The sequence below is a fragment of the Cervus canadensis genome, chromosome 24, assembly GCF_019320065.1.
Source record: "Cervus canadensis isolate Bull #8, Minnesota chromosome 24, ASM1932006v1, whole genome shotgun sequence".
Lineage (NCBI taxonomy): Eukaryota > Metazoa > Chordata > Mammalia > Artiodactyla > Cervidae > Cervus > Cervus canadensis.
Genome location: NC_057409.1, coordinates 7,533,513 through 7,544,728, shown reverse-complemented (window position 1 = coordinate 7,544,728; position 11,216 = coordinate 7,533,513). Strand labels below are relative to the sequence as shown.

Sequence of the window (11,216 nt, the reverse complement as noted above, 5' to 3'; positions counted from 1 at the left end):
TGGATTCGATCCCTGGGTCAGGAAGATTCCCTGGAGAAGGAAATGGCAATCCATTCCAGTATTCTTGACTGGGAAATCCCATGGACAGAGAGGAACCTGATAAGTTACAGTCCATCAGGCCACAACTTAGTGACTAATCATCATGTTTCACAGGCATGGAGGCTATTCTAAATTCTTCAAATGGATTATCACTTGTAGCCCTCACACCTACCTATGTGGCAGATCATTAATCCTCCCATTGTACAGATAAGGAGGGCTTCCCTGGTGGCTCAGTGGTAAAGAATCTGCCTACCAATGCAGAAGCCTCGGGTTTGATCCTTGGGTCAGGAAGATTCCCTGGGGAAGGAAATGGCAACCCACTGCAGTATTCTTCCCTGGGAAATCCCCTGGACAGAGGAGTCTGGCAGGCTACGGTCCATGGGGTCCCGAAAGAGTCAGACACAACTCAGCAACTAAACAACAACAACAAAGATGCTGAAACAAGCCCAGAGCAGTGAAGTCACATGCTCAGGTGCGTGCAGTTGGCAAATGGCATCATCGAGACCCACGCGCTTTGTCTGCAGAGGCCACGCCCTTGACCTTGACACCAGGAGCTGAAGGCAAACCCTGTCCCGCCCTGGATCCCCTGGCCGCAAAGCCAAGTTGACCTTACTCTTGTATAGAAAGTCTTCTCCTCTGGTGGTCATGTTCAGTGAGTAGACGGTGTTACCCCCCAAAGGGGTGGCTGTGGTCATCTCGACGTGCTGAGAAGGAAGGTGAAATTTTGGTTAAAACCAGTCATTTTATAATCCCTGTATGATGCCTCTTTTGGTCTTCATCTGGGTGACTGGAGAAAATATTTAAGCATGTAGTTTCTCTTCAGTCAGTTCAGTTCAGTTGCTCAGTCATGTCTGACTCTTTGCGACCCCATGGACTGCAGCACGCCAGGCCTCCCTGTCCATCACCAACTCCTGAAGTTTACTCAAGCTCATGCCCATTCAGTTGGTGATGCCATCCAACCATCTCATCCTCTGTCGTCCCCTTCTCCTCCCACCTTCAATCTTTCCCAGCATCAGGGTCTTTTCAAATGAGTCAGCTCTATGCATCAGGTGGCCAAAGTATTGGAGTTTCTGCTTCAGCATCAGTCCTTCCAATGAATATTCAGGACTGATTTCCTTTAGGATGGACTGGTTGGATCTCCTTGCAGTCCAAGGGACTCTCAAGAGTCTTCTCCGACAACCACAGTTCAAAAGCATCAATTCTTCGGTGCTCAGCTTTCTTTATAGTCCAACTCTCACATCCATACATGACTACGGGAAAAACCATAGCCTTGACTAGACGGACCTTTGTTGGCAAGTTTCTCTTAGCAGCAAGTAAACATCAGGCCTTTTACCATATACTATTGGAGCTCCAACTCATTGGAAAAGACCCTGATGCTGGGAAAGATTGAAGGCAAAAAGAGAAGAAGCTGGCAGAGGATGAGATGGTTGGATAGCAACACTGATTCAATGGATCTGAACATGAGCAAACTCCAGGAGATAGTGGATGACAGGGAAGGCTGGTGTTCTGCAGCCCATGGGGTTGCAGAGAGTTGGATACAACTTAGCAACTGAACAAGGAACAATGGGGAGTTAAAAATAAGGTTTGACATTTTTAAAGATTTCCATTTTTCAAAGCAGTTTCAATTCATTCAACAATATTTATTCAACTCCTCCTAACTATGTTTCACACCAAGTATCTAAATTGATCTTCTGGAAAATGTGTGAGGAAGGTTATTGTTGCCATTTTACTAATGAAACTGAAGCTCCCAATACCACATGGAGCCCCAAGTTTACGCAAGAGAACTGAACCCAGGGCATCAGTGAGACTTTGGCCACTCTACAATGCCTGAATGCTGTTTCTGGTTTCAAAATCTTTACAATTTAAGATGGGGGTGGGGGGAAGAAGCTAAAAAAACTAACTATGATATATGATTATTAAGCAGTCAGTGAGAGGAACTATTGGGTTGTGAACAGTGACTTCAAGAAGATTAATCTGAATGGGCCTTGAAGGATGGGCGTGGTTTGGGCTGGGGGTGGGGTGAGAGGGGAGAGAACGCGGCTGAAGTTGCGCAAAGCCCTCCAAGCAGAGAGAGCATCTTCCCCCAGCTAGCGAGACGTGGAACTCGGCCCAAAGGCCAACAACTCCTTGCCTCCAGAAGCTCGCATTCTGGTGAGAGTGAGACCCTAGGTTTGATCATGGCATTCCCGGGCTCAAAAAAAACAGTCATCTCCTGGGCACCCACACCCGAACGTCTGGCAGTGAAAGCCCTTCACTGGCTGCTTCCAACCCCCTTTTCAGCCTCCTGGCTCCCCACAACAACCTCTGTCAAATCGCTGGGACAATGGGCCACTCCGTCCTCCCATGTCACTCCCGGTCTTTGCTGTCTCTGAGCTGCGGCCCCAGGCTTTGGCCCCCTCCAGGTCCCCTACCTCTGCCAGCTCGTGATGGAAACAGGGGCCAGCACCCCTCCATCGGGGTCACCTGAAGCCAGGCTGGTGGCTCTGGAGACTATGACCTGTTCCCGGCCAGCGCTCCCATTCTCAACCTCAGAGTGACCCCGCGTGGCTGGGTCTGCTGATCCACAGGATGGGCTCTGCCTTCACCGTCTCTGCCCTCCTTTAAGCCTTGAAGTCCTGCCTCAGTCACAGCCCCAAGCCCCGCTTTGTCTGTCCCTTCCTCCCCGGAACCAGATCCTCAGGACTTGGATGACTCAGGCTCCCTGAAGGACCCCTCTGACGTCCCCACACTGGCCAATCTTTCCGCCTGGCTGAGCTTCCTGTCTCCCAACCACCTTAAACAGGCCTGGGTTGCCAGCCATGCTCCGCTGCCCACTCCCCCTCCAAAAGGAACCTTCCAGACTCAGCCCGGTCACCTCCAGGAAGACTTCCCGCCACACAGAATCAATCCTCCTGCTCTCCGCTCTCCCTCGCATCTCTCGGCAAAGACGCGCCGCCACGGCCGGTGGCTCCCTTCTGCGTCTGGCAGCCAACTTTCCGTGCTCATTGTCAGGTCCTTGAGTTAGAGACCGCTTTTGACTTTCCCCCCACATCTTTCTGCCTCCTTCAGATAAAAGAGTCTGGCTCTCCTCACCTTTGTGGGTGGAAGGACCTGGGTGAGTGGTTGAACTTCTCCCAGGTGGGTTTGCTGTTTGTAAAAGGAGGCAGCTTTTCCCAAGGGAACTGAGGGTTCAAGGTTAAGTATGAAAAGTGCTTTAAGTGCTCAATAAAGGGTATCTCTTAGGATTTTTAGCAGGTATTAGTGAGTATTTGCTGAGCTAATTAGAGACAGGAGCTCAAAACAGGAAAAAAAAAAATTCTTTCTATAAAAATAAGTATGGACCAATAAGAGAACATGGCATAAAAGTCTTCCCCAACCATCCACCCCCAACTCCTACTCCCAGGGAGAGGTTCCCTCCCACAACACACATTCCCTATCTTGGCACATAAAGACTTTTAATATGCATTTGCCTAAACTCTCTGCTTCTGTCTCCACCAATATCAAGCTGAGCACACTCACCAGTAATGCTTTCTCACAATTCCTTTTTTTTTTTTTTTGGCTGCACCTTGTGGCTTGCAGGATCTAAGTTCCCCAATCAGGGATTGAACCCAGGCCCGTGGCAGTGAAAGCACCGAGTCCTAACCACTAGACCGCTAGGGAGTTACCCACAATTCCTTTTAAAAATAGAAAAAAGAGGCAAATAGGTGGCCATTGACCAAAGGTCACCTAAGGAGAGAGACATGGCATAATCACTAGATAAACTAAAATCTATCATGGACTCATTCCCTGTTAAACCAACAAGCACAGAATTGACTGAAGCCATCATCTGAGTGTCTGCCATGTGCAAAGACCTTGTGCCAGATATTTTTTATCCATTCTCTGATTTAATTAGCAAATGCCATGTAAAATAGGTCTTCCTTTCCCCTTATTTCACATGAGGACCCTGAGACTTTCCATATGGCCTGAATGCTGCAGGCTTGGCAAATGAACCCAGAACTGCAAACTTCAAAGCCTGTATCCTTCCCTCCGCATCACCTGCCCCTGGTACACACCCAGGGTGGGGATGGGGGCTCAAGACCAGTCACTACAGTAACCCGCACACATGCACACAGATACATACTCACCAGTAACGGAGCTGTCTAGGGCCACCAGGGCACAGGCTCCTCCGCAGGTCCTTCAGGGTGACCTCTTGGGTGCCGGGTTCCAGGAGGGACTCCCTTTCAGAAGGGCCCGGCTGCTCCTCTTTCTGAGAGAAGAGTGAGCAATCCCAGAGCATATTTTGCCTCATCTAAGGGCCAAGGGCTCTCAATTACATCTCTGTTCCGACCACATAGAGAAGGTGGGAGGGAGGGTGGTGGAGCGTTGATAGCCAAGGGTGTGGGTGTTTTCATGTGTCGGGCCCCTGTGATTCTTGTTAACCAAGTGAGGTCCAGCAGGGAGATGTCAGTGTCAAATATGTCCATGACCAGGGCCCATGGCCACAGAAAATGGGGGAGTGTACAGGGAGGTGAGGCTGATCTTCATGGACAGAGGTTAATTTAATAATAATAATAATATACCATGTGCCCCAGGCACTGTACTCAGTGATTTATGTGAGAGGTCTCATTGAATCCTCATATCTGTCTGATTAGGAGAATACAGTCACTGTGCCCATTCTACAGATGGGGAAACTGAGACCCAGGTCAGAGAAGATATCAATCTAACTTCATAGGGCTAATATGTAGCTATGCTAGGATTCAAGCTAGGGTTTGTCTAATTTCACAGCCCCTTCTCCATAAACTCTCACTAGACTGCTCCCCAGAGAATGCACAAGGTGCAATGGCCAGCATCTGGGGGCCAAATCAATGTAGGGCTTTGATGAGAAGACCCTCAGAGGCTGTGGAAGAGAGAGAGGCCAGAGCTCTTCACCTAACCCTGACCCAGACTGGTCGCTGACCTTGCCTATACTCTGAACCTCTGTCTCCAGCAGAGCCTTAATCACATTTACAGAATCTACAAGGAGCTGTTGTTTCCTTGGGTTGTTTACAAATGGCCTCATTTGGGAGGTCATTTTGGGAAGAGATGGAGAGTCATGACCATTTTCTCACTGAACCATCTTTCTCTGTTCCTTGGTCAAGTATAAGGTCATAGTGAGTAAAGTTGCTCAGTCGTGTCTGACTCTTTGTGACCCCATGGACTGTAGCCCACCAGGCTTCTCCGTCCATGGGATTTTCCAGGCAAGAATACTGGAGTGGGTTGCCATTTCCTTCTCCAGGACATTTTCCCGACCCAGGGACTGAACCCGGGTCTCCCACATTTTAGGCAGATGCCTTACTGTCTAAGGCACCAGGGAAGTCCATAAGGTCATAACTCAAGGATCAATGTTGCCACCTGTCCAGAATATCCCCCTCCCTTCTGCTCTGCCCCCACAGTATCCTTCTTCTCTCTGACCTAGCCTAGATGTTCCTCCCTGGATAAGAAAACCCATATGCTATCAAGCCTGGCAGACCCATACCCAAATGGCCAACTATAACTCAGAATAGGGAAGCCATGAATGCCTGAGACCTGCCAGGACACTGGATTGATTTCTCTCATTCATCTGAGAGAGGGGAGATTTAGCATGACTTGGTTTCTTCCACAGACAAAAACCTAACTACTCCCAAGCTGTCCCTTAGGTTAGTGGGATGGTTTAATTGTCAGAAAAGTAACTTTCATTTTGGGACCAAAATCTCTTCCCTTGCGATTTTAACTCATTGGTCCTAATTCTCTTCCCACAGAGGCAACCCATTACCTCTTACACACGACAATGGACCTTTTTAAAAGCCCTTCCACGTACAAAAAGTTAAGGTTCTATGAATGGAACAGTGATGGTAGCTGAAATCAGCATGTCATTTTTACCTTCTACCAGTAGGTGGCAATAGCAGTTGGCTATAGTATGTCCCTTTGAACTTCCTTGGTGACTCCGACGGTAAAGCGTCTGCCTACAATGTGGGAGACCGGGGTTCGATACCTGGGTCGGGAAGATCCCCTGGAGAAGGAAATGGCAACCCACTCCAGTATTCTTGCCTGGAAAATCCCATGGACTGAGGATCCTGGTAGGCTACAGTCCATGGGGTCGCAAAGAGTCAGACACGACTGAGCGACTTCACCTTCTTTCTTTCACTATAGTATGTCTGTTTGAACTTAACCAACAAATGATTGGTAAATGTCCTGTCAGGCTTCCCAGGTGGCTCAGTGGTAAAGACTCGCCCGCCAGTGCAGGACGGGTGGTTCAGTCTCTGGGTTTGATAGATCCCCTGGCATAGGAAATGGCTACCTGCTCCAGTACTGTTGCCTGGAAAATTCCATGGACAGAGGAACCTGGTGACTTACAGTCCATGGGGTTGCAAAGTGTTAGACATGACTGAGCACATACAAATGTCCTGTGAATCCAACATGTTTCTCAGTAGAGATGCTTTCTGCCCTTGAAAACAGCAACTATATGTTCTCCGATGATTTTATTCTCCAGGATAAATATTCTCAGCTTCTTCAAACCATCTTTAGTATCCCTCATGAATAGGTTCCTCGTTTCTTTATGTGTCAGTGTCTTCCTTAAATAAAATACCCTAAACCGTATGCTTGACTCCAAAGGGGACCTGAACTGTCCAGAATGACATTTTTCTTGACAATGATTAGACCTGAGCTTGAATTCAGTTATTTACTAGCTGCGTGACCTTGGTCAACTTTCTTCACTTCTTAGTTTTCTGATTCGTAAAATAAGAATTATAGACTCCACAGGGTCATGTGAGAATTAAATGAGATAAAACATGTGATACATTTAGCACAGGGACTGGGCACAAAACCTATTGATATTACACTGGACTAACGCAAACAAATAGCTTACCAGCTTTTCAAGCAGCTACAGCCCACTGCTCCACACACCCTGCTGAGACGCCTTTTCCTGACTTATCTTGTGCTTGTTTATGGTCAGTCAAAGCCCTACGATCAGTACATGAAAGGACTTTCTACACTCAGAGTCCTTTGGAACTAGAAGGCAATGATGGTTATATTACGCATGGTGATGATATTATGATGAGCTGTAGTCTAGTAACCAGACCCCCAGGACACTCCTGTGCAGTTGTCTTTTTGAACTTACACGCAGGACTTTGCACTGATTCCTGTTAGCCTTGACCTTGTTGATTGGGCCCTGCACACGGTCTGGGAGCTCGGGACCTGGCAGGGGCTTTGGGGTCGGGAAGTCTTGGGTTTTAATCTTGGGATCCCTGCTGACCAGCTCTGCAAGCCACCTCTCTAGGCCTCGGTGGTCTCATTTGACCAGCTCTGCAAGCCACCTCCCTAGGCCTCAGTGGTCTCATTTATAAAACAGGAAAAACAGTCTCATTTATAAAACGTTCCCTATCTTGTGGGGTTCTGAGAGTAAATGAGATGTTCTAACTGCCCAGCACAGTGCCTGCAGGAGGAGAAGGGGGCGACAGAGGAGGAGTTGGTTGGATGGCATTGCTGACTCCACGGACGAGAGTTTGAGCAAACTCCAGGAGACAGTGAAGGACAGGGAAACCTGGTGTGCTGCAGTCCATGGGGCTGCAAAGACTCAGACACAACCGAGCAACTGAACAATGAACAAAGTGCCTGCTGGCTGGTGGGTGATCAGTCAGTGTCCATCCTAGCTCCTTTTCTCTTTTCTCTCCTGTTCCCCCTACTCTTCTTGGAGCCCCCAGTTCTCCACCTGATCAAGTGTCTGCTGTGCTTGGTCGAGCTCAAGTATGAACAAAGCAGTCAGGGAGCCAGACTGTGAAGGCTGATATTCCAAGAAGGGGATCTGAGGAGAGACTCATCAGAACATCCAGAACTTTGACCTTCTCCTCCATCTCCACCGAGGGCAGAGACAGAGGAAAGAGTGAAACCAACCCCAAGCAGGCAAAAGTCCTAATGGGACTGGTAGGGCCTGGGGGCTGCTGGGTGTGCAGGGAAAAAGCATTAAAGAATTCTTAACCTGGGGTGAGACTCAGGAGACATGGGTTTCCTTTTATTACTCACTTGCCATAGACTTTGGAAAGTCATCGTCTTCCCTAGACCTTGATTTTCCCACCTGCAAAATGGCCTAGTTTGGAGATGATCTCTAAGGGCCTTTCCACCTGTGGTTCTAGGGTATGGACCAGCCATTCATAGCTGATCTCAAGAACCTGTGTTTTCCAAAAGCTCATCTTTCTTTGTAGCTATCGACTCGGGGGATATTGGATGAGGGAAGACGGTGTGTACAATTCAGAATGGAAGGCAGGAATCCTTCCTGGAAGGTAGTTGAGACTGGAATAAAACAGGGAGAACTCTACAGAGGGGTTTGACATGGCAGCAGATTGCATATGGGACCCTTAGGAACCTCCAAAAGCTCTGTTGAGTACATGGTGATCCCAGTCTGCCTGAATCCAGACTGGCTCCCTCCTACACCCTCCATTCCTGTTGGGTCCCATGTCATCTCCCCCCACTCTAATTGCTCTGCCTGTACGTGGCTCTGTCCCCGTGTGTGTCAGAGCTCCCGAAGGTGGGGGCTGAGTTGGCATCATACTACCTTGAACTTAGTCCCCCCCCCGCCCCGCCACAATTACATACTGACTACGTTCCTTGCAGTTGGCTCTTAGAAATTAGGACGCCCATTTCTTGTTCCATGTATCCATCTACTCTTCCATCCTCCCATCCACTCATCCACCCACCCACCCACTGTGCACAGTCATTCTCCCACCTGTTCTGTCCACTTTCCGTCATTCATTCAACAAGCACCCACCACCTCCCATTTGGCACCAGGCATAAGTCTGCCTTATGACCACTTTCGTCTGGGATTTCTATCTGTAACTTTGTACATGAAAATTAGACTTGCACCAGCTCTGAGACGATTCAAAGAGGGGCCATAGGGATCATGTCTCTACAGCTCAGACAAAAGGATGAAACTATTTCTTTTAAGAAAATCTCCTTCTATCAGTAGTTAGTGGGGATCATCCCCCTCATGCCTGGCCCAGCCTTGATCACAGAGAGGTGGCTGATTAACATCATATTGAAGTCCTTTGGAAAAGGCAGTGGCCTGTGGATCTGGAAGTCTGGGTTCCAGGTCTACCACATCTATTAAGTTTTATTTACCCACCTGTCAACTTCAGGCTTGAACATCCTGTGTTTCTGATTTTTGTGGTCCACATTGTATAGAAAAGATGCCTCAAGGAGCTTCCCACCCAAGACCCGCAAGTCTAATTTTCATGTACAAAGTTACAGATAGAAATCCCAGACGAAAGTGGTCACAAGGCAGACTTATGCCTGGTGCCAAATGGGAAGCATAGGGTGTGCCAGGAGTCAGTGGGAGGAGGAGACCAGTGGGCGTCCTGGTTGAGACTGACCGAGAGCCGGAATGCGACCTGCGCCTTACATTTACCCCTCAGTCTTTGGGCTCCAGCCAAGGGCCCAGCTTCCAAGGGTCCTCAAATATACCTGAGCTCCTATATAAATCTCCAGGTGTCCCACTGTCCCCAAGGGAAAAAAGGCACAAGGGTAAAGAGTTGATGGCTCTATGCAAATATGTCAGAGGAAGATAATTCAACCCCAACATTCTGATCAGGAAGGAGAGGAAACTAAGGGAACTAAGGAATTTAAGGGGATGCTAATGAATTTTTTTTTGGCCACCTGGGGATCAGGATGCGGATATCTTTGAGGGGACCATTACTCAGCCTCATAGACAGGACCCATATCTGTTGGACTTCAAGGTCTGTAGTCAATTCACACCTGTTTCCTCAGCCCCGTCCTGCCTGAATTGACACATCTCACAGGCCAGGTGCTGCAGGAGATGCAGAGGTCGATCAGACACGCCGAGGGGTAGCAGGTACGAGGTACATTGGGAGGCAGTACGGGAGAGCTGCCATGAGAGGAGCAGAGAAGGGGTCCTAGAGACACTAGGCAGGCAGGGCAGGGGCGTGGGGAGCGGGCTCAAGAGGCAACTGGGAAGGCCCGATTCTGTCCCTGCCGCATGAGCTGAGTTCACATCTCACCACCTACTCCCAGCCTAACTACAAATACACTTGCAGTTCACCCTGTCCCGAAGGACCACCCTGCTCTAGCCTGTGCCTGCCAGGATTCAGTCCCATTGGTGGGATTTATTTGCCCAGTTTGGTCCCATCAGTGGGATTAATTTGCCCAGTTAACTGGTGACCATTCTCAATTTTTCTTTTCTTTTTACTTATTTGGTTGGTCGCACCAGGTCTTAGCTGTGGCACTCAGGACCTTTGATCTTCGTTGCGGCATGCTGGGTCTTGAGTTGGAGCATGTGAACTCTTAGCTTCATGTGGTATCTAGTTCCCTGACGAGGGTCTAAACCCGGGCCCGCTGCATTGGAAGCTTGGAGTCCCACCAGGGAAGTCTCATTCTCAATTTTTCCTTTTCAAATCTCCTCCCTGTTAAGGGAGCTAATATATAGGATTCAGACTCTAATCTGTCAGACCCAAAGGTTTGTATTCAATCCTCTCCAGCCTCCCCTGCCCGTTCCTGCCTGAACAGACAAATCTCTTCCCTGCCAAGGGCTTAGAATGTCTTTAGTTTTATAAGCCCCCTCCCTGCCCAGCTCTGGTTTGCAAGGATGTCCTGGCCCCTCCATGAGCCTACCCATCTCTTCACAGGATAAAGAACTCACATGGGGTGGGTGAGCCGGGCATTCCATCCCCCAGACAGGCAGCAGAGCCTTCTACCTCTTACAGCAGGTTTCAGGCTCTGCAGTGACTCAGCGGTGGTTTCTCTGGGCCCAGAGGAAAACAACAGGTAAGAAGGACAAACTCTGGTTTGCTTCATCCTAGGAGAAACAATTGTAGGATCTATCTTTGTTTTTCAAAAAATGCAGGAGGGGGACTTTTCTGGTGGTCCAGTGGTTAGGACTTTGCACTTCCACTGCAGGGAACATGGGTTCGATGATCCCTGATGGGGGAACTAAGACCAGCAGGCAGCTCAATGCAGACCAAAAAAAAAAAAAAAATGCAAGAGGGAATTCTGGTTAACCAGAGCAAATGGAATATAATTATCTCTGCTTCCTCTTGAAACTCACCCCACCCCCCACAAATGGCAGTAAAGGAATTCAGACATACGACACCACGAGGTCAAAAGGGAAAGGAGAGATGACAACCACTTTGGAGAGAGTCCAGTCCAGGTTTGAAAGTTGGAAAAGCTGAAGGCTAAGTATGACTAGCAGCCTGGCA

At 48.7% G+C, this 11,216-nt stretch overlaps 1 protein-coding gene across 7 annotated transcripts in view; it reads right to left on the bottom strand.

Annotated features, from left to right (window-relative positions):
- Positions 1 to 11,216, bottom strand: part of LOC122426653 (non-compact myelin associated protein) — a 45,899-nt gene that overhangs the window by 8,857 nt on the left and 25,826 nt on the right. For 4 of the 7 annotated variants that reach the window (XM_043445742.1, XM_043445740.1, XM_043445746.1 and 1 more), the window contains one exon: positions 653 to 743. In XM_043445742.1, the coding sequence (XP_043301677.1) occupies positions 653 to 734 (82 nt within the window). In that variant the 5' untranslated portion in view covers positions 735 to 743. Of the gene's footprint in view, positions 1 to 652; positions 744 to 4,142; positions 4,284 to 10,660; positions 10,865 to 11,216 lie in introns of those variants that run through there. The other 3 variants (XM_043445743.1, XM_043445741.1, XM_043445744.1) reach the window with 3 other exon arrangements.